Genomic DNA, 26,145 nt, shown 5'->3' with positions numbered 1-26,145 from the left:
TCTTTGGTGATCTTAACAGTGGCCATCCTAATTTGAAACAATATTTTCAGAATGACAAAAGCACAAGGTCGAATAAAAGCGCCCGCTCCTCTCGCCTTTGAGAGCGACTGTTATTGTAATCACTAACAACACACAATGTCCGTTAATCGAAGCAAACACGTGCGCGAAACAGGAGGAAGAAAATATCGGCTTTAAACAAACCATTTAATTGTAAAATATTTTCGAGGCCTTGGCGTGGTTATGGTTACCGATAGTTGCACCCGAGTGGCACATGTTGAAAAGTTCTCACCGATTGAAGAACACCTAGCGTGACTAACCAAGTGTACAACAACTCCTGCCGAGTAGACGTTTTCGATGCCAACTTAGGTCTTAAAAGCAGTGAATCTCTCAGGTTCGCCTTTATTATACTCGCAAGTTATAACAATAAAAATGACAAATTTTTCTTGTGATGAAAAATGAAATTCTCCAAGTTAATTCAACAAAAGTCTGTCCAAAATTTGACGATCGCAAAGAAATTTGGCCACAATTTTTGTTAAGTGAATTTTCTAGGCTATATGTTTGGCGTCGTCGTTTCTTATGACTTTTTGAAAAACAATTTTCATTTCCCAAGGTGAGGCGTTTCGCTCGGTCATTTCAATATTGCGACATATTTACACCTAGTCCCCTTCGCTCTGGAAACCTGTTTTTAAATTAAACACCATGTCATTGCAAAGTATGATATATGAATAAATGGTAGTTTGAAAGTGATCATAACTCAACCAAAGATAGAAGTCACAAAACGTAATCGTCGAAAGGTAAAAAAAGCCCGATTTTTAAACTTTCAATAAACGGCTCATTGCTCAGAGCGCAACGTGTGGATCCACCAACGAACATTCTCGCTTGCTTCTCCATGATAACATGATTGACAGCTCCAGAGCGTTTCTATGGGTTCTCGCCTCTTGTTAAGCGCTGAATAGTAAAGCCAGACGGTTTGTCGTTTGTTCAGCCTTCCTTATGTGATGTGTTCAGCTGCCTCGCTGCTTTGGCGCAAGTAAAAACGTATTCATTAGAAGACGCATGATGTTCAAACTGATTTTCAAATCAGTCGGCATCAATATTTTATCAGGAAGCTTTTACGACAAAAGACAGGATTCACTCGGGTTGCTACCGATCACTGCCATGAAACTTACAAAGGCAGCAAGGCCATATTCCTGCCTAAACACGTTGCTGGGAGACCAAATTTTTGCGTGAACAAACCGTTTCGGGGAAACTGGTTTTTAATCACTGGTAAAATTACTAAATCTCCCGGTGACTTTTTGACGAGTGATCGTAATTATGTATAACTAAGCGAGAAAGGAAGACATAATGGGGAAAAATATAACGTATTCAAACAACGTGATAACAGCGAAGTTACAAGGAAGAAAACCAAGCCTTTCACAGTCTGCTTTTTTTGAGCCGAAGGCGTTGAACATCAACCGATTGCTCCAAAACTCAAATAAATTAAAACGTTTAATTTTGATATCTCCGCAGCGAAGTTGTTTCCATTAACGATTCTGTGTTGATGTTGAGTTTTCTGGCGTGTGCTATTATTAATCCAACTGTATACAGCACGTCCGGTTTGAAACAAAACCCTCCCTCCAGATTTTTGACGCTGTCCAATTCATAACGTTGATAGCATGGGGATATTTGGCGTTATTGCCAAATCAATCAGATGGAAATTGGCGGGAAGGCTCTCTTGATGACACATTTCCATCAGGAAGAAGGCGAGAAATTAAAATTTTAAACGCTTCATAGTGACTTGAATTAACCTTAATGCTCCGGCGCAACAAAGTGTCTAACAGCCTTGAGAGGTGATCATATCACTTATTTATGAATTTATATGAAAGTTTCAAGGTGATGTTTCAGGGCCGAACTCATTTTGCGAAAACGCCTGCATGCTGATGCCTGAAACTTGAACAATTCGTAGTCTCCGGAACAACTGAGTCAGCATTAAAACTAATGGATAAAGTTTGAGCATCAAAGAGGTATTTTAGTGGGCTTACCGATTAAAATTTTACCCCGACTAAATTATAATTCGAGGCAGTCACCGAACACCTTGTATTGTGATAAAATCTTTTACGTTTTTCTTCTCGTATAATTGTATAGTTTTTCTTAATTTGAACATCGATGATAAACTTAGAATTTCTTTTCTGTTCTCATACTTTCCCTTTGCTAAGCATCGCAGATGTTTTATTTTATTTTATTTTTTTTTTCATATTCTATTCAAGAGAAACCAATGCCACCTTGTTGCACATGGCAAAACATACCCTGTTGTTTTTAAACGGAACATCAAAATTATCATATAGTTTTCCTCTCAAGAAAAACTCGACCAAACAACAAGCCTACATAAACTGTACAACAAAAAAAAAATCATAATTTCTTCTAAGGACATTCGAATTATGCAAGCCGAATTTAAAAAGCAAGTTCATCGAAAGAAATATATATTGAAGTCTCTACGGATAAAATACAAAATAAAGTAAGAGCGCTACTCACAAGCTCTCCTCGGGCCTGGATAAAGCTTCGAAATGTCGCTTTCCAGCATCGCGGGGTGTTTACGAACTTGTACTAGATGAAGCCTGTGTCGAGCTGGAAACATTCGCCGTTTAAATGCGCGATGTAACGCACATATTTTGCGTCCGAGCAAGCGTTTACTCCTGGCAAGGTGGTTGCGGTCGAGGCACAAATGTACGACGACAACCTCACACACTCAAAGCCAAGCTTGGTCACAGTATTACGCAGGTGTTCCGCGAACTAAATGCATTCGCGTTTCACAACAACGCATATTTGTGTTTACATGTGGCGCGCGGGATAGCTTACATTCACTATAACTTGGCATCGATTGTTAAATTCGAAACGCGATTAGCCCGTTCATTGGCGATGTTGAGTGGTCACGTGACGATAGACAGGTGCGTTGCGCGGGAACTCAAAACCACACAGAAGATCAAGAAAAAAAATTCACCGCCGAAAAGTCGAGTCAGCCTCATCTTAATTACATTGACAGTTCGACTGAACTTTAATGCGCAATTAAGAACGTCGATAAATTTGCGTTGCGAGCCATTACTCGAGGGAGTAATTCTTAAAACCCAAATACGATGGAAGTTAAAACTGGAAGCGGACAATAAGACAATCATTTCTGTTTTCAGCGCCCCCAAATATCGTGCCGTATGGCGATAATTGTAACTTTCAACATTAATCATTATTCCGAGGTATAATTAATGAAGTTAGAAGGCAGGTGCAGTTTTTATTTCTTCACCTGACTTGAGTGGAAAAAATACCCTGCAGTGGATTGAAAAAGGACGCAGGTGCTTTTGAGGGGTATCGTAGAACAAACAAACAAAAATAATAAAAAAAAAAGAGAGAGAAAAAAAATGCGTCGAGCTTCGTATCACGTTTAGAAATATTGAAACGTCTGTCTAGCCGCTCTCTCTCTCTTCGATCATTCGCCAGCCGATAATTTTACTAAAAAAAGTAATATAGATGCTTCAATTAATTGCAAGGTTTCTGGCAAGTTGGCGTCAATTTAGTTGTTTGACTTAATTGCTTGAAAATCTCATGAGGGGTTATTCCGCGCGAAAGTTTGATGACGTCTGGGTAATTGCTCTTTTCTAAGCTCGGTAGGAAGCCAAGAGTCAATTTCCTCTCTGACATTTCATCAAGGGTTTCATCCCTTTCGAATCCTCGCTGAATCGGTTTGTTATTTTCATTAAACATTTTTGAACCGCGCGTCAGCCACAGAGGATTTTTCTTGAGGTTTCTGTACCGTCGTGAAAAACAAGAGCCGCGGAAATAGTATTCAAATCCCGTGAAGGTGTTTTCTACCATGTAATTAAGGTACACGAAAACATCAATACAACACATTGGGATTTCCTATAAGTGCTGTTTGCAATTGAGCGTATTTCAATTTATTTCAATAACTCCAAAAGGGAACGAAATCCATTCGAGCGAAAACCTCTTTAAGCATATGTTAAGCGGAAGGGTTCACCGTATAGGAGCAAAAAAAAAAACATTGGGAATTTGCTGAGAGAAAGTCAAGAGTAAAGTCTGGAAGTTATGTTCTGTAGCTAGAGGCAAATTTTCTCGTTATAAATATCTTGCTAATATGCAAAACAAGACTGTCGGATTAGAGCACGGAGGAAAATCTATGAATGGGATTTATGGAGACTTTGGACAAAAAAAAACCGTTTGCAGGTGAAAAACAAATTGTCCAAACCGAAATAATAGGTATTTAATGCAAGCGTGTCTATGGAAAGGCACGCTGAAGTCCCCTTTTTCCCTTTTATTGAGGTGTAATACAAGTATCGTGATTAAAAACAGTCAGTCGTTGGTAAAATGTTTTTTGTGCGAGATTTAGCTTTAGGTCAATTGTTAAACTGTTCGTTAAAACCTTGCGTTGAGCTCTATGCGAAAGGTGTTTATTTTTTTATTTCACCGGAAAAAAATGAATATGTAAATTGATGCTACATTGGGAGTTTTTACGGAAGTACTTAGTTCTTAATTGTATTTTTTTTCTCTGTACGCCAAGTATGATTAAAAATTAACGCAAGATAAGGCTTATATAGAAAATTAAGCATAGCCCATAAATCTTCAAGGCATTGGATTTCATGCAAAACAATCGTGAAAATTTCTAGGAAGATCAATGCGATGAGTGCAAAGGCAGATTTGATGACTTTTACAAGTTTTTAAGCAATGAAACAGAAAGCTGGCCCAGCGAACAGCGCTATTCGCTCGTATTTTTAATAGGTCTGTTTTCAAAATATTTCATTATCAAGCGGCTTCCGTTGTGATTAAAAAAGTATACCCACTAGAAATCTGTCAAACATTTTAAAACGAAATTAAGCGTTATTATCAAATGGCTGGACTTGTCGACGATTTTATAGAAGCATGATGATTGGGTTCCCTGAGTGATATATTTCGATTGGGTACATGCCCTGGTACATTCTGAATGGGTGCCCTTGGTAGTGTCTTCTGAGTGGGTACCTGTGTGGTCAACATTTTGCTAAGCCAAGACAGACCCAATTTCGTACCCAGAGTCCTCAGGCTCTTTGGCCAGTAGTTGGTCACCAGGAACCAATCGCTGGACAAACAGCCTGAGAACACTGGGTACGAGATTGAGATAGACCAGCCAACGGAATTGGCTTCCACTGAATTGTGTTTCCAACAGACTTTCAAAAGTAAGCTGTCTTTTTACAAGGTGAAAGCTTTACCGTTTGTCTATGGCCAGGCTACAACTTTGGTGAACCGTCAGTGAAAATGAATTGTATTCAGCTTTCTCTGAATGAAATGTCGAAATACGGCCCCTAAACAGGTCGTACACAGTCAATAATATATGGAGAACATAAGGATTTGGAATGATGTGCGAGGTCCAGTTAATGTATCAGTCTGTGTGTCAAGAAGATAGCAGGATGTTGTACATTTGTATCGAGATTCAGTAAACACAAGTATAAAAGAATCAAATGTATACTGATCGCTTGATATGGTTCATTACACAGTTCTTATACTGGCGCTCTTACATCTGTTATTTCATGCAGTGAATTTCGTCTTTGTAGTGCGCTCCTTTGGCAAAGTAAAGTACTTATCTGCCTTCGGCAAATTCGTGTTAAAATGCCATGTGTACAGGGGTTTCATCAAGATTTTGCACAGTTGGAGAAGATGTTAGTGCACCAGGGCAGAATAATTAACTTGGGTATGGTATTATATTGATAAAGGTGCATGATTGGGATGCTATGCAGCCGGGTGAGGTCATGTTCACAGACGGTCGATTTACCCAAGGCTCATCCCTTAATGAAACCACTGTGTGTAATATAAATGCAACCTTTGTTGATCCAGTCTGTCTGGAATGTATTAGAAAATTTTGTTTTGTTTGTTTTATTACGGTTTCCTAGACATCCAGAAAATCAAATGCAAGTTTCTAAACGAAAAGAAATCGTAAATTTGAATAAACTCCATAATGTCTGCATTCTAATGACTGAATTATGAATTAAATATAAATTTATGAAAGATTCAAAGAACGCGAATGCGCCAAATTATACCCATCATAGTTAAAAAGAAAAATCGAATAGCTTTAATAATACAATTAATAGATCATCAGATTATTTCTTTCTCGTACATCACCATTTTCGCGCCATTTTTGCGCATCTTGTTCGGAGAATGGCAGACTGTAATGACAAACGGTTCCGTTGATAAACTTTTTAAAATTGTTTAACAATCACGAAGTGAATGATACAAATTCTTTATGCAGATGGCCTATGTCAAAAAATATGCCATAAAAGTAAAATATACAAGATAAAAGACAAAATTGAGAAGCAAGCTAAAAAGATAAAACATTTGAGGACTCACACTATGACTCAACTTATTAAAAACTCTACTCTCACTTCTAAATTTATTAAGCAAGTTCACTTTTGATAGACTTACCTGTCGTTTGATTCCATGAGTTAATTTCATCTCATGATCCCACAACTGAGCTGGAGTAGCCAGTGAAGTAATCTTCTTTACGCGACCATTGCACAACCAACACCGGCTCGACTGCTGTGGACTACAAAATGAGGCAAAAATGCAAGAAAACGTACGGATTCAACTGTTGTTTTGAATGAGATGATGGAATTCCCTATTTGATCTAAGGGATGGTGCTAAGTTACCTGGTAATTTATAAAATTCAGTGAAGTTTTTCATACGGTTTCTCTTGCAAAAAATTATGCAAATAGCAGGCTGCAATGCTTGGTAACCACGCACTAACAGTCTCCTCAACCTCGAACCGAGGTTCGGTTGTTGGAACCGTTGCCAAAAGCTAAATCGATATGAAGATCTTTCCCTACACCAGGAAAAGTGGAGTTAAAATTAAGTTTGCCACAGTAGGTTTCGGTAACTAAACGTCTGCATTTGTCTCACATTGAAGTTTCCGCAGCCTCGTGCTTAGGTTTCAAAAAGCCTAAATGACTTTTAAATAACCTGCAAGAGAGAAACAGAGAAGATCCTGGGAGAGAGCTTTACCAGCAAATTGCAGCGCATCATGGCGGAAGCGTAGCATTTGCAAGTTGCAGAAATCGTGTGACACACTGCAGCATATCTCGCTTTTGATCTCGCAACTTTACAAAAAATAGAAGACTACTCTACCACTCCTGCAACTTGTTCGTTGAAAGAAAAGTTGTGAAAAGGGGCTGTTATGCGTACGATTTCTTCCACATCGGTGTTGCATTGCACGTGACAGGAAAACCTTATTTATAAATAGAATATTAGAAGTTCTCTAATTTTTGTTTTTGGAATTTTGTGTAACCGTTCTATTTGCGTCAAACGTTCTAAACAAAAGTGATGCCGGCGCGCGCACGAGTACGTAATAAACGAATCCAAGGCAACGCAAAGTTTATTCTAAAAAGCTAGAATAGCTGCTAACACGTTTGTGTAGTCGCAAACAATTGTCGCATTACAAGTATTATTCCGGTAATTTGTTTAAACGCGTTGATTCAAGTTCGTTTTGTAAAGATGTGCGGATCACTTATGTCGAAGTTTAAAAAACTCAGTAACGCCGTTGATCCAGCAAAGATCTCTCCCGAGCCAAGACATGTCGGAAGTCAAATGATACACTCAGCCGAAGACTCCGCGTGTTATGAAGACAGAGAATTTTGGAAAGATGGAGATAGAAGTTGTGAATTAAGTGTTCACTGTTTGGATGCATCTCTGAGCAAAACTTCAGTGAAAGATAGAGATTCGAGTCGCTCTCTTTGTTCACGGCATGAAGAGATGGAAGAACCTGCGAGTGTATTGGAATGCGCGAAGCCAGTCCTGCCGGCCATTAACTCTACAAACGTTGCGATGCCGCTTGCTGAACGCAACTCAGAACATCTTTTGGAAAGCGCGCGTGAAATCCTCGCATTCCAAGCTAGTGGTGCCTCTTCAAGCTCTAACACCGTCACTGCTGAGCCTCTGAGCTCGATTAACTCCGCTCTTCCAAAAATGAAAACAGCAGTTTCTTTCGACATTCCTGCTACTGGCGAGAAGACGGTTTGTCCATCTGCGAGGGTTCCGTGGCGCTTGAGAAATCGAGGGAAAGTGGCTCCCGAGCTAACTTTAGAAGATGTTAAGGAGAGAATGCGCGCTGCTGAAGAAAGGAAGCTGAAGGAATTGGAGCGCATTAGAGAGAGCGCGCGAAGCAGGGTTGGGATGGGCCGACCACATCCCGCTGAGGTTTCCGCCCAAGTCACAAAAGAGAAGATGGCTGCTAAACAGGCTGCGGCGGAGAGGAAGCGCAATGAAGAAATTGAAAAGCGAAAAGAAGCAGGTAACAGAGCCTCACGAAGCAGGAACCGAATTGCGGCTGCTCGGGCTTTTGCCAAGTCGCAGCTTGAGTCATCTATTGGACAGAAGATGGAAGAGGCCAAGCAAAGAAAAGTAAAGAAACAGGAGAAGATTGACAAGCAAAAGAAGCTACGAGACAACTACGCCAAGAAGGTGAAAGACAGGGTAAGCATATCTAAAATTAATTACAGTTAACATTATTTTCTTTAAAACATGTAATTAAACCCGTTTCCTTCCCAATGAATATTCCAACTCCAAAAGATATATTTGTATGACAAAAGACAAATGCCTAAAAAAAAAGATCTAATGTGTTATTTTTTTGGTGCTTGTAGGTGAGCAAAATGCGAAAAGAAGAAGAGGAAAATGCCCTTGCTGGTCTTAAAGAATTGGAAACTTACGTCAGCTCTGATAGTGAGGAGCCCTGGGGAGACGAACACGAGGAGAAAGTCGTTCACGAATGGGAGGATTTCTTCGATGATTAATGGGCTGATAAAATAAATCGTCAACATTTCCTTTCTTTCATTTGAAAAACTCTAATTAGGTCACTAAAAGAAAACTTTTATTCCTGAAGATTCAATCTAGACTAGAAATAGTTAGAAAAATGTAACTTCAGATCACTGCGTTGTCTCCGTACGTGCGTCAGTCAGCCTAGGCACGAGCTACCGAGCGTTCCCGACGGACGTCCGAACAACACCCGACCCGTGCCGCCTAGCCGAGGGCGTATGAGCACGAGGACCACAATGCACTCGACGGCCCTCTATTCGGACAAGGCGTCACATTTTGCTGTCCATAGAAGTCTGGATTTTTGCTGAAGAGGAAACCTCTTAGTGTAAAACTGAGGATTTGCTGTATATACATGTATTAGGTGACAAAAGATATAAATAAAAATTTCTCAGTAAGACAAACAGCAATTCAGCGTTTATATCACTGTACGTGCGAAGATAATAAACCTACAAGGGAGATTAGAGTTTCGAAGTGAAGTTAGTTTTACCAATATTAAAATAACGTCCTCGTGCTTATAGTCCCTTGCAATATGCTACATACTGTAAAATCCCGAATGCAAGCTCCGGTCTAAAATCGAAAATAAGCCCTCTGCTTCACCCCCCCCCCCCCCATCCTCCCACAACAAAAAAGCTCAACGAATACAAAGGGTTGTTCCAGTTGTTTCAGGGTATTTTCATAGTCACCCGAATTCATTTGGAACTCAAAATTCCCTCCGATAATACCCAGCACCACTTCCCAAAAGACGACCTCTACCGGGAATAAGCCCCCAACAGTCCTTCGAATATTCATGTTGTTCTTATTCGATTTTCACCTCTTTTTAGCCTAATTATGCTTTAAACATATATTAAATCAATGTCTCAGCTCTGTTTTAATTCTACTCTGCCACTGATTTTGTTATTACTCTACTGTTAAGCTGTGAATAATATATAATAGAGGGAGCCCATTATTTAAAAGCCTTGTGGTTTCTCATAGGCCCTCTCGCCACCTTTATTTTATCATTATTACACTTGTAATTTCATTTTTAGCGGCAAAAATAAACTTGAAACATACGTGAAAATACTATGTTCACTTTTTATTCGGTTTAAAATCAGATTAACTAAGGGATAACCACCGTAACAGCTAATACGTCTCATGTAAGCGAAGAGAGGGAGATTCAGATTCGTTCGAATGTCATGGCCGCCATTTTACGTTGAGTTGATTTCAAAAACTCGTGCTACGTGTTTCACAAGGGTCTTCAAACAACAAAAACAAAAGAACTCAGCCATGATTCCATTAGTTTTGTTGTCTGGGAACCTTGATGAAACATTCGCACTCGTGTTTGAAATATTATACCAAACATGACACGGCATCTGCAAGTGCCATCTAACGACTACCCCCTCCCCTCTCCCCCCGCCAAAAAAAAAAAAAAAAAAAAAAAAAAAAAAAAAAAAAAACGACCACCTGAACGCAATGAATACAAATCCAACTTGTCTTGCCTAGCATTTCGAAAAAAAAAAAGGACAGTTCGAGTACCCGATTATGATATAAAACAGCCTTGATAAACAATGCTTGTATTAGAAAATACCTACTCCCCTCCCCCACAATCCTCACGTCCCTCCCCACAGTGGCAACCAGGTCCTGGTGCCCTCGTTCCCAGGTCGAATAAGTAGGATTCCCACAATCCTTTACGCTGTTTTTTTTTTCCATATACTTCCGAAGTGCAAGATAACTGCAAAATGTTCAAATGCAAGATAATACTGCTTTCAGTTTTTATTCAATTTTCAAGAGTTTATGGAATCCCTTCACGTCTCCTTTACAAACTCGCATATAACTTTATAAATTCAAAATGTACAATAAACAGCAACTTTCACCAAAGCTGGTCAATAAATTAAAAGTACACGTCGTGTATCATTGTGTTATCTGAATTAAGAAATTAAAAGAATATGGTATCATAATGTTGCTACTTACATTTCATACCTTAATTTTACGGATGTAAACATCATTGTCTAAAAATACTGTTTAACAATTTACAAAGGTAGTCGTTTGCACACCTATTCAAGCTTTTAGCTACTTTTATTTTAGGAGATCACTGGCAAATTCGCCAATGCCTTTTTTTTTTTTTCAAAGCATCATTGATGCTAGTGTTACATGTTGCTGTTATACTACTCTCTGATACAAGGTAATTTATCAGATGCTGTCGATATAGAAGGCAAGACCTCGGAAGGACCTAATCTGTAGTGTTTACTTCTTTAGAATAAATCACTTTCCTAGAAACTTCAAATATAGTACGGAATTTATCTTTATTAGATCATAATTGTAAAATCTTTGTACCCACTCAGAACTGACTAGGTATTATCAATCATATCTTTGCTTTCGCTGTAATTCAAATTTTTAAAATCGTATCACACAAAACTATTTACTCTGTTGTAAAGGAGGGAAACCCAGTTACTTTGCTCAAAAATTACGTTTTAGATTCAACCGACTAGCAAGTCTAGCAGTGATAGAGACAATACCCGAAATCTCTTGAATATAATTGAACGTCGTTCCCGCTTGAATACACAATTCCAAAAAATAACCTCTAGCTGACCGATACCAGCGGTTATTTGGTTGCTGAGACGGAGGGGAGCATTCGAAGGGTGAAAAAAAAGAGGAAGGTATAAATTTTGCTCTTCGCGTATGGCGCAATGGTTCCTAATCAAGATCAACTTGAAAGCATAAAATAACATCAAATGTCTAGTCAAAATAATACAGATTTACAAACAATGGTTTGGTATTTACGCTAGGTCGAACTTTCTATAGTAGTTAATAATCGCTTGTATATACTAAAGCTTATCGCTAGTTTTGGTTGTTTTAATTAAGCTTAAGGTTTGTATAACTCAAGCTTAAAGTAATTTTCATGGCATTTGCCAGACTTTTTTCTCTTCAAGCAAAACATCTTCATGAGGCTCATCGCATCTCGTCTCAACGCATTGTACATCGTCACGGAAATCTGCGACGAGCGACGAAAAGCCGAACACAAATATAATTTGGCTGATTTTCACTGTCACAAAATTTCAAAAGCGTTATAAAATCCTTGACTTTACATGATTTGCAGACTATTTATACGGAAATCTAATTGATGTTCCATGAAACTGGAAAATTAAAAACCAAAAAGGTAGAGATATAACGAAAGACCTGTACATACATCAAACTAAAAAAGTGCAATCAAAATATTTGACAGCAATTGCTTGTTACCGTTTGCATCGTAGGGTTCTGAAGTAAGCGCATGTTTTTCTTGGTGTCCTCAACTAGGCTCCTAGTATCCTTGGACTGCAGGCTCATGTCTGTAAGCTCTAAGCTAACTGTACCCTCTAGAGAATTGCTCTTGTTTCTGTTGATTTGTTGCTCATCGGAATTACTCCACGTTAACGTTCTATTTTCTCCATCGCAGTCATTTTTGCGAATGTATTTTGATGCGCTAGTTCTTTTCTCTCTGCTAAAACTGTTTCGATCTTGATCCCCATCACTTCTGGAACTTAAAACATCACACTCTTCAATCAGTGGGCTTCTTTTACCGTTGCAAGCTTCTGATTTTGCCTTGTTCTCCGCTTCTTCCACATCGTTATTCATGTTGTTGTTATCGACGTTTTCCTTGTTGCTCTCCTCTATAACACCGAGGTCCTCACACAGTGGAACGAATCCATTCAAAGTCAAATTCAAACAGGTGCTTTTCCCGTTATTCTCTTGGTTTGATGGAGGACTTTTATTTGACGTTGATTGCTCCACATTCGAGCTACTTTCAGAGGGGCCTGGACCCCTATTTCTCAAACCACTGCCACCTCCGACCCCAGTCCCTCCTCCGCTATCACCGTCAGAGTTGCCATCCTCAGTATTTGTCCGCCTTGAATTCAGTTTACACCCAGAGTTAGTTTTAAGTCTACGCATGTGTTTTTCTATCTCGTCCTCATCTGAACTACTGCAACTTGAAGAACGCCGGCTGCCTCCTGAGGGGACCGGGGACAGGCGGCGTGTTGTCCTTTTCGACTTCATCAACCCTCCCCCGAGATGCTTTTTAGTCCGTTCAACACGCGGTGAGTTAACAGGACTGTCATCTAAATCAGACTCCCGCTCCTCGTGAATTTGATTTAGCGCCAATGGAGTGCTCTTTGCTTTTCCCAAACGACCATGGCGGGCGAATTTCCTTTCGTGTGGTCGTGACAAAGATGGAAGGCAAGGAGTATGCATGCTTTCAGTGGAAAACTGCGAGTTTGTCGACGTGGAGGGTTGGTGATCAGGAAGTGCGCTCGTCGAGGGGAACTTTCCGTGTGTTCTAGTAAGACTTGTGGGTACAAGGTCGTCCTCTTCCATCGAGCTATGCAGGACTTCATCAGCCTCGATTGCGTGTGCCTTGATTGTTTCATTCAGCATTTGTCCTTCCCTAGGCGCCAGTCTACCGGAGGAGTTGCGGCGAATTCTCGGGGCGTTTGAGCCTGACTCAGTATCGGAGTGAACTTCAGATTCATTTTCTTTGTCTTCAATCACTTCTACGGCAGGAATGCTGCTGGAAAAACATCACACCAAAATTAACTTTTCAGATGGGTAGTCCGCTGGATTTCCAGCCGACGTCGTATGGTTACCTGACCAATTATAATCATAAATCTACTGTAGAACCCCGCTAACTCAAAACTGCAGAAACCTGACAGACAATTGTAAGTACAAAATAGCATTCTATTTTAGTAATAATTCCTCAAAATCTAGACGTCCAGCTCTGCTAGATTAAATGTTTGTCTAATTCGTCATTAGGATGCAACGTATCTGTATGGTTGTCTGAGGGAAGACCTTTCCGAACAAAAGTATAACAGTAGTAGAACCAGACTTTCAAAACACAAACTTCAAGCAGCTGTATGTACACGAACATAACGTACAACAACTCATATCGTTTTCAGTTCTTAAGGTTTTTGCTGATCAGTAGGGTTCCTAACATGACAGACATGTATAGACAGATTTTTATATGCTCCTGGTATCAGTCAATTCCAGCAATGCCCTTCCCCTATGTGATAGTACCCAGGTATTGGCATTTACATGAAAGAAACAGGAAAATGTCCAAGCCACAGTAGGGGAACAGTAGGGGTGCATAATGGTCCCTTGATATATCCGTCACAAGTCTTGCAAAATTCAGTAGAAGTCTCAGAATCTTGGATTTTGTAGACTAGGCAACAAAATCTCATTTTCCCTGCTAGCTACAGCGCATTTAATTGGCTTTAGCCTTTGCTCATTTTGTTTTTTTTTTTTAACAAGGGTCTCGCAGTCTGGCAAACTCGTGGATTTACCATTTTATACCCCTCACAGTGACAAACGAGCTGCTAAGTGATCGAGAATAGACTATGTTCATACACTCTGTATTGAACTGGCCCCTAACTTGCAATGGAGGCTCTAGTGGGGGAATATATTAAAAAAAAAATGTTTGTGTGTCAAAAGATTCCCCCACTTAAGCCTCGTATGCAAAGTAGTTCTGGTTCAATACTGTGAATACAAATTTTGCCCAGGGAGTCTAGAATGTATTGAAAACCTTTATTTAACAAGATCAAAAATAAAAATAGCCACTGTGTAGATGTTTCACTTCATACTAAAATAAAGAGTGGACTTTGGTTGTTCCTTAGCCAGACAATACCACTGATGCAAAATATCTTTTGACCCATTACATTTACAAATTTATTTATAGTCATTATAGACATTACAAATAGGTAGTTACTGAATACCTTGCATTTGGATCTCGGTCTCGCCTCCTATTCTCCGGCAAAGAAAACCGTCCATTAGTCCTTCTTCTTCTGATGGCAGGCTCTAAGCTGTTGTTTGTTGTTTTCAAACGTCGTAAAAGTTGTTCTGCTAGAAGGTAATATGTAGCTGTAACATGATCATATGTGTTGTTTTCCAAGGACCTGAAAATATTGCAAAAAATAACAATCAATATTAACAAGAGACATTGCTATCTCTACATCGGCCTATCTAAAACCATGCATACTCATCTATTGATTTATTTAATTCTCACACCCATACCCCATACCCATTATTATTACTATTATTATTATTATTATTATTATTTTCACTTTATTTTTTTTACCCTTTTAAGCCCTAACAGTGATCAGCATCAAATTTCTCCTCGTAGTATCAATGCTTATTCAACCCCGAAGGTCATCAGAATTAAGAATATGATCACCCAAGGTGAATTTTCTGATAATTGAATAACTTCTTCCCAGTACTTTTATAAGAAAAGCATGGGGACACAATAGGAGAATTTGTTCTGTGATATTAGGGGTTAACGGGCTAACAAATTTTAATCAACCAAAACACCATAACTCACTTTTGCAAAGTCTCACGATCTGCAATGTTCCCAGCTTCCATTATATCCACCACATAATTATGCTCCTCAGGAGTGAGGGGCAGTTCTGTCACTAAGGGGACAGGGGTGGGCAGAACAGGAGGATGACCCCCTTGGAACCAAGGGTCTTCCATGATGTCCCCTAGAGTGCAGCGGTGATATGGTTCTCGAACAAGCATCTTCTCTATGAGGCTGACGAAAAACAAAGCAGTTCTTAAAGGTCAGCAAATTTGGGCTGAAAATGCAATAAGGTTATGTTCAAAGGGAAACAATAATTTTCTGATAAATTTGTATCTTTTTTTGGGGGGAGGAGGGGGTAGCAAAATGAGAATTACAATTGGAAATACACAAAAAATGACCACCGTATAAAAATTGTTTTATTATAATTATCATACTTAATTTAAGTATAATAATTATGCAACACATTCATTTTTTTATTTGAAAGTTTATATTCTGCAGTCTATTTAAATAATTGCTGTTTCTCCTTAGCTTTCTTGGTCTATATGTTGTTATCAAAACATGTTTACTACATATATCTTATTGACCAAGTGCGGGGGCCGAACTGGGAGAATATTGGCCTGAGGTCTTGACAGTACGGACCGAGTGTAGCGATGTCCATACAAAAAAGACTGAGCGCTGGTTTTCTCCCAGTACGGTCCCGTGCAAGATTGGACAATAAGAGATTTATAACACGACTGAAGAGAATTTCTTTGTTTTTAATTATTAATATAGCATTTCGTCAAAAAAAAAAAAAGAGAACCAATAATGGTCGAGGGCCTACCAACAAGTGTTTCCACGTGACTGAAAAGGATTTTTCAACTAAAAGTTAGGACAAACCATTACAGTGCAGGAATCAGTTTGACTTACTTTAAATTAAACCAATCAGATTATTCTTTTAGAAAAACAATTATCAAGCGTGACAGCAACTGTCGAAAAAGCCAACTTTCCATTTTCATTCAACTCACTTCTCTCGAAAGAAAATAGCTTTAATTCTACGAAAATCTTTCAACAAGGAAAGAAATAGTTTATTAAAGTGGACTGGTTTAATGCTTTGTGGTCAGTTAACAGCTGGAAATTAAACGTCTTAAATGAACAACTCGTCTGGTATGTCAAAACTCAAGTAAATGGGAAAATCGTTGTTGCAAGGTTGATTGGTGGGAAGAAGCAGTCAAGAAACACACGAGGGTGAGTCAGAAATATACAAACTTAATTCAATCTTCACCGTCGCTCTCAATGATGAGCCTTCTTGGTCGCTTAACTAGAACTGGTTTATTAACAATTTTAACAGACCCTCTCATGAACTGGAATGTGAACTATTATTTATGTTAGCATCAACAAAGACGGCCAGCTGAGACAGCTTCAAGAGTGTTCAAGCTTGACAAGCAACTTGAACAGCTGATGCCGCATGTCACAATGTTCTGAATTTTAAAAACTGAAGGTCAACGTTGACGTAATCGTAGAAATCATCAAAATAATTTATATAGCTGGAGCTTCCAGTTGTTGACTCATTTCTTCCACTGAGTGCATCAGACATCTGATGTTGGTGGCTAACGGAAGCCAATTTTTACACACTTAATATTTTTGTGCCCGCTGAACTGCATCATACAGTTACTGGCCCTCGGACTGCCTTAGTCATGTAATAAATGAATATATTTACTGGCATTCTCAGGACAAGGAAACTTGATTAGGGGCACTTAACTTAAAAGAGCACAGTCATGAGCCGAGCACACAGCTGAACTGCTTAATGATTTTGAATTTAGCTTAGCTGAAATTTCTGAAATTTGTTGTGCAGGTCAGCCTGAGTTTTATATCGTTCTTCATCTTATCCATTGTTTTACACTTTGCTTGATAGTGGTTCTTTTATGGAATGCTTCTATCAAATTTTAAGAAACAGTTTACTTTGTAAAGGCTTCTTCAAGGGCACTGAATTGGATGGATGTTTTCTTACAGTAATGGCACCAACTGGAATCAGTGTGATGAAACCCCATTGAATGCAGGTTCCTGAGGGTAATTATGCACACATCTGGTAAAGAGAATGTTGATTGAATTGGCCTGACAGAAATTTTTTGGTCCTTTTCAGATTGCCCTCAGTTTTTGTATATAACCTGGGGCAAATTATGTGAGTTTGGTGATATTTTTATGTAAAACAAACAAACAAACAGAAAAAAAACACTATATAGTTCAAGACTGGCTTGCCCAAAATTATGCCGTTGGTGTAGTGGTTAGCACGATGGACTTTCTGTCAGACAATTTGGAATAACAGAGTGTCGTTGAATGGAGGCTAGGTTGGTTACTTTATTGCTGTGTTGATTTATTAGACAAAGAACTTTGTTCCACACCGTCTCTCTTTACCCAGTTGTATAAATGGGTACTGGCGACATACTGATGGGGTAACCCTTCGATAGACTTGCATTCCATCAGAGGGGGGGGGGGGGGGGGGGGAGAAGCAGTATTCCAAGTTTTCCTAGTTGCCTCATGCTACAGAGACTGGTTTAACCTCTGTCTGTGCACATGGCCCCGGGGCAATAAGATTTGAAGTACGACTTTACCTTTAACTTAAATTATTAAACTAAGACATTAATAAAATGATACTGAAGTATTTAATTGTATTATCAAATCCTTACGTTTGACAGGCTGAAGACACATGTTCAGATATGCTGTATCGTACATCCATGATGTTGATTAGAGTCTCACTGTCGTTAGCCTCATAAAATGGAGCTCGGCCGCACACCAGCATGAAGAGAATCACTCCCAGACTCCAAATATCTACAACAAAGATTTGCAATATTAAACCTCGTATAAATATATCTGTACACATATTTCATTACTCAGTCATGTTGGGACTTGCACTAATTTTTGACGTAACTGGACAAAAGAAGGTGTAATGTAACAGGGAATTCCCTATTTAAGTGGTGCCAGCAGTTTCTTTCCTGTCAATGCATTGGAGAATATAACCAGGCCCTCGCCCTTATTGATAACCCTATGAGTGGAAACATCATTCACCTATTAAGCTTTGTGAGTAGAAACCTCATCAAAATGATACAGTATCCTTCGGAGAGTAGATAGCTACCAAACCCTGCACCCAGTACAAGTCGAAGCTATATCAACATCTCCTATTTTCTAAATAAGTATTTAATTGCAACACAAGAAAATTATACACATGATACTTTAGAAACAACGGGTTATTTGTACCAAGAAAAGACTTCCCTTTCCATGGATGATAATATGCTTGTGTTTTAGCCCACTCCTGGGTTTATACAATATGAGCTTTTATACTTCATAAACCAGCACATGACTAACTTATTAAGTTGCACAATGTGAGAGGGATGCAGTATGATTTTATTATCACTTGCCTATTTACATTAAGTGCAGATCAATTGTGCTCCCAAACTGAGGTTAACCTTATAAATTTGTACGTAACAATTCATTTGCTTGGCAAAAAGATGGAGTACAAGCTGCAATTTGACGACATTGTATGAAAAAGGGAGTTAGCTGTTGCTTTGCGGGGGGGGGGGGGGGGAGGGGGCATTAATATTGTGTATTAGAGGAAAATCGCATGTTACATTTGACTGGAGAGAAACAAGGTATGTCTGAGTTTAATTTTATCTGGAAGGTCCCCTTGACTGGCGACCATGAGGTAGTTAGTTCCAGCTCCAGAGATGCTAGACTTGTATACATTTTACTTTTAAAGGTCTTTCACTGTTTTTTTTTTAATCAAGACATATTGTCATAAGACATAATCTTATTGAACAAAATATTATGCCAATGGATATTATATGGAACTACACAATGACACCACATCAACATCTCAAGCTGGCAAAATATTCCAAGCAGCTGCAGATCTTAAATCTTTGCAACTTCACTCTTTTGATGACTGCCTTCAGCAGCTGCAGCAAATTAATATTTATACAACTGCAGTTATAATGCTTCAGTGAAAAACATCACCTCTGAATGCAATTTCAACCTCTTATTAAAATGTCTAAATCAGCAACAATAAATTTTAACACTTTTCTTCCCAACAAATCCTCCTCCAACTTTTCCCACAAATTGACTCGTTTCCTTTGGTTCCTGTATTTATAATAAACATCTTTCCTCCTTTAACCCCTGATATCAAATAACAAATTTCTCCTACTGCATCTTGTCCCCATACTTTTTCTATAATATATTCAAATTATAAACAGTTTAAATTACAACACTGTGACGGGTACAGAATAGTCAATTGGAAACAATGAGTCTTGAAAAAAATTAACCGATCGAGTCTTGAACTCTCATGTACAATTTTGCATCAGCATCTCGGAGTCTCATGCTCGCTAGAATTTGACCACCTCAAAGTTTCACAAATTGTTGAACCAGTAAAGAAAGGTTCTAGTCTATTTCAGTGAGAAGCGATGAACAACAAACACATGTATGAAGATTGACAACGTTAAAATAAAAATTGTCCAGCATTCAGAGCTCTCTGAGTGGGCTCGGATACTTTTAGGTACAGTCTTGGGCTCAAAAATATTTATGGAACAATGAAGTCTTGGTCTCTGATTTTCAAACAAGGGTCCCGCAGTCTCATTTTGACCATTCTATACCCCTACTGTGAGAGGCTTTAATGGACTGCTTGTGAGCGTAAACTGCAGCCTTGCAAACGATAAAACTGCACATCAAGAAAGTTAAATATTTTTTTAATATTTGGTTAGACAAATTATTTGTAGGGTGGCCTCTGAAAGTGAGGAAAGCATATTACAGCAGACCTTTTTGTAGTTTCTGAAACCATCTTGGTTGGGGGCAAACATGGCTAAAATTGCTGTAAATGTATGGGAAAAATTTAGTCAACTTTGATTCACTAAATTTGTTGAATTTCGTAGCAAATGCATCTTTCAAAAAGTATTTGTCCTAACACTGGTTTCATCAAATAGACCGGAGATATTCAAGAGCAGCTATAACAGCAAAAGCAATTTTCTAAACATCATACAAACCCTTCTACTCAAATATATAAAATTGCCACAAAATTGTAAGTGACACGAGGAGATTTTTGATGGCATTTTGAGGTGGCTCCTTACGCTTTTCACTTATAATATATGCATGGTGTGCATTACAGTATGTTACACATCGAAAGCCAGTTTTCTCTTGTTTTCTTTCTACCAATTCATTAATTAATATTGAAATCACCCCAAATGCAATAATCAAGAACAAAGCTGACATGTCCTCAAACCCTCGCTGGTAAAATAATGCTCTTGCGGTCTCCAGTTAAAAATACTCAAACAAAGGCATTTGTCAGTGTGTATTAGGCTTTGATTTTAATATTCTTTCAATTTCCTTTAGTGAAATCTTCTAAAACTTTCACAGTGGATAGAACCTCACCAGGCAAATCTCTTAAGAGCAAAAAAGGTAGGGTTTACAAAGGCAGATTCTTTGCTTTTTGTAAATGTGTGCTTTTTGGCACTGCTTGAAAACTTTTCTTATAAATTTTTGTGAAAATTGCAGAGCCCTAATTAAAGCAGATTATCTGAAACCTCTGTGCCAGTTTTTAGGAAATTTCACTGAAGGAAACACAAGAAAATCCAGATGAACATTTACATTTCCACAGAGAATAATATCACGTCTTACAATAGGCATGAATTCGCCAAGATCACTCTTTGGGCATGCATTAGAGCAATGGACTCGTTTGTGCAAACTTATTGAATGAATTTTATAACCTTGGTTATCTTTGAAGAGACAAAAGAAATATTTCGGTTTATTAAACTATTTACAGAGCATGTTTTCTTTAAAATGGTTTTTCTGTTTCTACTTCAGGGCTGTAATTTTAGCTGTATTGTTGTCTTGTTTGCTGTTTTGCCTGAGCTTGCATCAGCTCGCTTACACACATTACTAAAGCTTGCATCATCAGTGTGCACACACTTTGACACATTGCTATAAGCACTTCATAACATCTTCACACTCTTATTTTCCATCAGATGAAAAGACAAACTGAGAAAGGTGAATATATTTTCAGACCTCTCAACCTCAAAACACCGAAAATCTGGAGACTGAGGTAAAAAAATCTGGAGATTGATTGACTGGCAGACAAAACCAAGTAAACATGCACAGGTGCTAATCAATAGAAAGTGCTTGGTTCCTGCTTATAAATTACTTAAAACATGTGTGGATCTTAGCTGCACAGCAATTTCCTCCATTTTTAAAACGTGAGTGACCAAAATGCGAGAGACTGGTATTGAAAACCCAATTTGGCACATGTCATCTACACATGGTCATGGACTGTGTTTCCAGCGAACAGATGGATGAACTATTAGGGTTGTTTACTAACTATGGATTTGCACAGAATTGGTGCAAGAAAGTCACCTGAGCAAGCCAAAATAGAAATTATAGAAGGAAATTGTATCCTTTCAGCTTGTGGCTCTGTTTATCGTGGATTTTTGTGTCTCGTCGAGAGACCGTGAGACTGAACTGAAAACCGTGAGTGTCACAGCAAAGTCGTGAGACGTGAGAGGTCTGTATTTTGAAATTTTGAAAGTCTGTGAATTTTGAGTGGAATTTAACAGAGGTTCACAAATATTTGGTTTATCAAATTGAGTTGATAAGGTTATTTGGCCATTATTAGATTCAAGAGCTAAAGTTTTGAGCGTTGTAAGATTATTTCTTCTATTTCTTTCCACCATAACGAAGACATCGTTCATTTAAGATGTTTTCAAAATTTCCCGTGAATCACGTCAGTCAATAAGTAAGTTAGCAATTTCTTTTTAGAGCTTGTTCTTTTTCCTTCTTTTTCTTTTTTCTCTCAATTGAATGATGAGGGCTGCTTTTCTTATCACGTTGATCCTTGGAAAACTTTTCAGTCAGGCTGATAATGGCCATCAAAGTCGAAGCTGAGGAGCATTGCTACTCACGTACCACAGCGTGGGACTGCAACAGATATTTGAAAAGGTGACAGGCCAAACACGACTCCCGCTGGTTACTTAATGTACCTTAGACTTCTGGACTAAGTGCTTTCCTGAGTACGTTTCTGAGAGATTTTCCTTTTTGATCAAACTGTGGTGAGATCTCTCTGTTGACCTTTTGATTTTGATCATGAAGGAAACTACTCAAATTTACCGAATGGAGGTTTTCTTATCATTCGGCACCGTTTGAATTAGTTCCTTTATGCCGTTGTGTGCACTAGCTCTGTAGCATTTGTTTAGGCTTATTGGCTCAAGTTAACTGCAAGGTCTTAGGGGGCACTGAACTGAAGAAATTTTATCTGTAAAGACATAGGACCTGTAAATTTCTTTTCTTGTCCAGGACAGTGACAATTAGATGTTCATTGTACATTTTCAACACCGGACTTCCCGGATCTCGTTTCTTTAGAATTATTAGTAGTATTTCCTGTATCCCGCTTTGTAAAATCGTCAAATCCTGCTTTCCATCCCTAATTATAATCCCGAATATCATTGCTCTTTTCCGCTAAAATCCCGAATCCTGACCTTTAAAAAAGCCAAATCCTGGATCCCGAAAAACCTATTGGGGACCCTCATTTACAGGAAGTTCACGTTTTTTCAACGGATTTGTAGACACAGATTGGCCTGCCAGTAGCTATTAGAACAGAAGTAAAATTGATCAGCTCTTTTAAGAGGGAAGTTAGTAAGTTTTATTTTCTTAAATTTGTATGCAATAAAGACATATTTTTATAGGTTTTATACATACTTTGCAAATACTTTTATCCTCTGGGAGTTTATTTTAATAAAGAATGTTACTGTTCTGTATAAACCTTCCTAATCATACGGATAATTTATGTTTTCTTACTCTTTTTATTGTATTTTTCTTTTTTTTATAGTTGTTAAAATATGCTGTATAAATGAATTGAGTCAATAATTTTAGCCAGTCCCTGTACAGTACAATTTTGGTGCATATAATCATCAAATCCAAACACCTTGGTTGTGCAAACATCACACAAATCCAAACTTCCTGATCAAGAAACACTTAGGAACTTGGACTGGAAACTTTTTATCTCAATGACTATTAAATCTATGAAATTACATCTTGAGAGCATAAAATTTAGGGAACTGTCATTTTTGTTTTCACCTCAACATCATGCTCCTGAAGTTATGTAGAACTATAAACAAAACAAATGTCAAAACATACCTGGGCTGTAACGAGAAAGTGAAAACCCAATTAAAGACATTTAACGTGTCACTTCGCATTAAAACCAAAAGCTAAACAGATAGATAGATTAGAATTTTAAAAATTAAAATTCGTTAAAATAAAGTTTGATCGTTTGCATCTGGGTAGGTGTACTAAACCTTCGTAGCTTCGCGTGCGAACAAGAAGCTTTAATTTTAATGTGGCTATTGCCAAAACAATGATTTATCGAGAACAACTTTTAGATGATAAAATCAGTCTAGCCAATAGCTACTCAATGAAATGGATCGATATTAGACCACAAACGGTAGAATTAAAGTGCAACCTCCTACTGTGGAGCTAGTAAAACTCAGAGGAGATCCGACAGTTCGGAATTAAGCTCCTTGTATCTTTGAATAAATACAGAATGAAGAAAATATACGCGTTGATTCGATGGAACGTTCGAAGACGTGTGTTTCAAACTGTACTGTAAATGCTTGACCTCATTTAATTTTCGGTGTAGGGATAGTAAATTTCTGGCCACGAACCACCGCAGATATTAGATCCGGCTCCTGGGGGAATTTCAATAACTAAGAGAAATTTCTAACGATTTGGAGGCCGAGTTTAAAGTAACATACCGGCGGCAAAGAAAAGGACAACTTTGTGCATAACATACCTCGTTTTCAATGCGAAACGTACGCAGTTTAGCGTTACGTCCAGAGAATGTACGTCGATTCAACCGAGCAGAACTTCACAACACAAGGAAATGAACACGTAGTTGACCTTTTGAAGGATAAAATTTAGCTTTTTAACAATAATAATAACACTTACCGACCGCTGGAGCTTCGTACGAGTCTCCGAGTAGAACTTCTGGGGCGGAATACGCTAGCGAGCCACAAGACGTCTCAAGTTTGTGACCAGGAGTGAACTTATTCGAAAAGCCAAAATCCGTAAGCTTCGCCACATCCAAACTCTTGAAGAATATCACGTTTTCCAGCTTCAAATCGCGATGGACTATGTGCAGTTTGTGGCAATAATCGATGGCAAGCACGATTTGCTGAAAGTAATGTCGAGCCTTGTCCTCTGAAAGACCTTGCTCGTGTTTCATGATATATTCATACATATCCCCACCATCGCCTAGTTCTTGGACGAGATACAGTTTAGTCTGTGTGTCGATGACTTCATAAAGTCGAACAACATTTGGATGCTGAACGAGTTTCATGCAACGAACCTCCGTAAAAAGGTGCGCTCGAGATACCTCGTCAAGTTTAGTTTTGTCAATTACTTTCACAGCCACGCGCTCGCCGGTAAAAACATGCCTCGCAACTTTGACCACGGCAAAATGGCCACATCCTAATGTTTCTTGCAGATCGTACAATCCTGCGATTTGTCCATCCTTCAAGGAGGAATTACGGGAGTGTTTTGCCATCGTGTTCCCTCAAACATCATGGCTCGGCCATGTTTCTTCTGTTCGTTGTGTTGATTAGCAAACGATGTTCCGAACAGACAATGGAAACGTCAGTTTACATCACAGAGCCAATCAGAACGCGCAAATCAGTTCGCGAGGAGATGTTGAGATGAGCGCAAGACATGGTGTTTACCAGCGCAGCAGGGCCAAAATATTTGTACAGAACTGTTAGGATTCATTGGATTTTAATAACATGGACAAAAAAATATGAAATATGATATAAGGAATAGATAAGAAGTGTCTCCATGGAAAAACAAACACTCATTTTTTTGAACTTGAAAGAATTGGCCGGGCTGGGCTGACAAGAGAAATGTCTTTTCGACGTGAAATAAGTAACACATGGATAAATCCAATTAGGGTATGCGTACTTTTGTAAGCATCTGTCATGATCTGTCGTGGTCGGCTACACAGATACACATTCTCATAAACTACAGCAAACTGAGAGGCTACCTGACTACCTTCTTGCTCAAGCCTATGCTCAAGCACAGATTCTTCTTGCCTCAGCGTGTTAACTGAACCTGCCTGTGGGAGAGGGAGGGTATTACAGCGAGCTTACAAGCCAAGAAATCAGACGTTGTTCATGTCTCCTCTAATGCTTGGTAATGCCAGGACCAGCCCGGGATGTGGTGGGGGACTGGGGGAGAGGTACACTTCGGAATTTTTGGTAGGGTTTTACAGCTTGGTTCTTCAAACCCGACCCCATTTCAGGCCAAAGCATGTAATTTTCCAGTACTATTTTTCAGTCCATTCCTCTCAAAATTTATACCCATTTTAAGGACTACCTCGTTCTTAGGGCTTTTCCTTTTTTCCTTTTCACGTCCTTCCCAATTTTTAAACAGGAGAAATGCCCTGAGAACGAGAACGAGGTTGATTTTCAGGGCTGTTCATTGGAAGCTATCAGCGCCCGTTTCTGTAAAATCCATACCCGTTTTCACTGAGACCAAAATGGTTAAAATCTATACCCTATTTCAGACCAACGACTCAAAAACCATACCCTACGGGGCCATACCTATATAGCATATGTACACCTGTATAAAGGGGTGCACCCCCCCCCTTCCCGAGCCTGATTCCGCCTTACTTTGCTGCAGTAAGGAATTGATGGCCTCCATTTTATGGTACTTTCCTGTTGACTTCCTCTCTGAGCATTCAGACACTATTAAACTTATACTGTACAGCAATTCGTATTCATTCCTATATAAAGAACGTCGCTTACTTCTTGACCTGCTTGATACCATCGATTTAGATCTAGATTGCGAGTCTATTGCGAGTCTTTTATATTGAAAAAAAAAATAAAAAATAAAAACAATAATAATAATAAAAATAATAATAATAAAAATAATAATAATAATAATAATAATAATAATAAATAAATAAATAAATAAATAAATAAACCGGTTGTTCGAAAGCCGATTAACGCTAATCCCCGATTAAAAATTGACCGAGGTTTTCA

General features: G+C 38.6%; 3 protein-coding genes across 6 annotated transcripts in view; 1 reads left to right on the top strand and 2 right to left on the bottom strand.

Annotated features, from left to right (window-relative positions):
• Positions 1 to 6,722, bottom strand: part of LOC146480680 (transcriptional corepressor CBFA2T3-like) — a 33,254-nt gene extending 26,532 nt beyond the window's left edge. For 2 of the 3 annotated variants that reach the window (XM_085109821.1, XM_085109822.1), the window contains exon 1: positions 2,512 to 2,807. In XM_085109821.1, coding sequence (XP_084965947.1) covers positions 2,512 to 2,614 — 103 coding nt within the window. In that variant the 5' untranslated portion in view covers positions 2,615 to 2,807. Of the gene's footprint in view, positions 1 to 2,511; positions 2,808 to 6,429; positions 6,551 to 6,653 lie in introns of those variants that run through there. The other variant, XM_085109824.1, reaches the window with a different exon arrangement.
• A 662-nt stretch (positions 6,723 to 7,384) lies between these two features.
• Positions 7,385 to 9,274, top strand: LOC146480679 (uncharacterized). Its single transcript, XM_085109348.1, has 2 exons — positions 7,385 to 8,472; positions 8,640 to 9,274. The coding sequence occupies exons 1-2, from the start codon at positions 7,495 to 7,497 to the stop codon at positions 8,787 to 8,789; spliced, it is 1,128 nt and encodes a 375-aa protein (XP_084965474.1). The 5' UTR covers positions 7,385 to 7,494; the 3' UTR covers positions 8,790 to 9,274.
• Positions 9,275 to 10,545: 1,271 nt separating this feature from the next.
• LOC146480678 (uncharacterized) lies at positions 10,546 to 24,905 on the bottom strand. 2 transcript variants are annotated; one of them, XM_085109816.1, is made up of 5 exons: positions 24,059 to 24,905; positions 17,773 to 17,914; positions 15,131 to 15,340; positions 14,529 to 14,708; positions 10,546 to 13,330 (listed from the first exon to the last, which is right to left on the bottom strand). In XM_085109816.1, exons 1-5 carry the CDS (start codon positions 24,654 to 24,656, stop codon positions 11,995 to 11,997), a joined length of 2,466 nt encoding a protein of 821 aa, XP_084965942.1. In that variant the 5' UTR covers positions 24,657 to 24,905; the 3' UTR covers positions 10,546 to 11,994. The 2 variants fall into 2 exon arrangements, with proteins under 2 accessions (XP_084965942.1, XP_084965943.1); XM_085109817.1 differs by having other exon boundaries at positions 10,546 to 13,327; positions 24,059 to 24,901.
• Between the last annotated feature and the right edge of the window lie 1,240 nt (positions 24,906 to 26,145).

Source organism: Pavona decussata, unplaced genomic scaffold (genome assembly GCF_977016875.1).
Source record: "Pavona decussata unplaced genomic scaffold, jaPavDecu1.1 SCAFFOLD_53, whole genome shotgun sequence".
Taxonomy (NCBI): Eukaryota; Metazoa; Cnidaria; class Anthozoa; order Scleractinia; family Agariciidae; genus Pavona; species Pavona decussata.
This window is presented reverse-complemented; position numbering and strand designations above follow the sequence as displayed.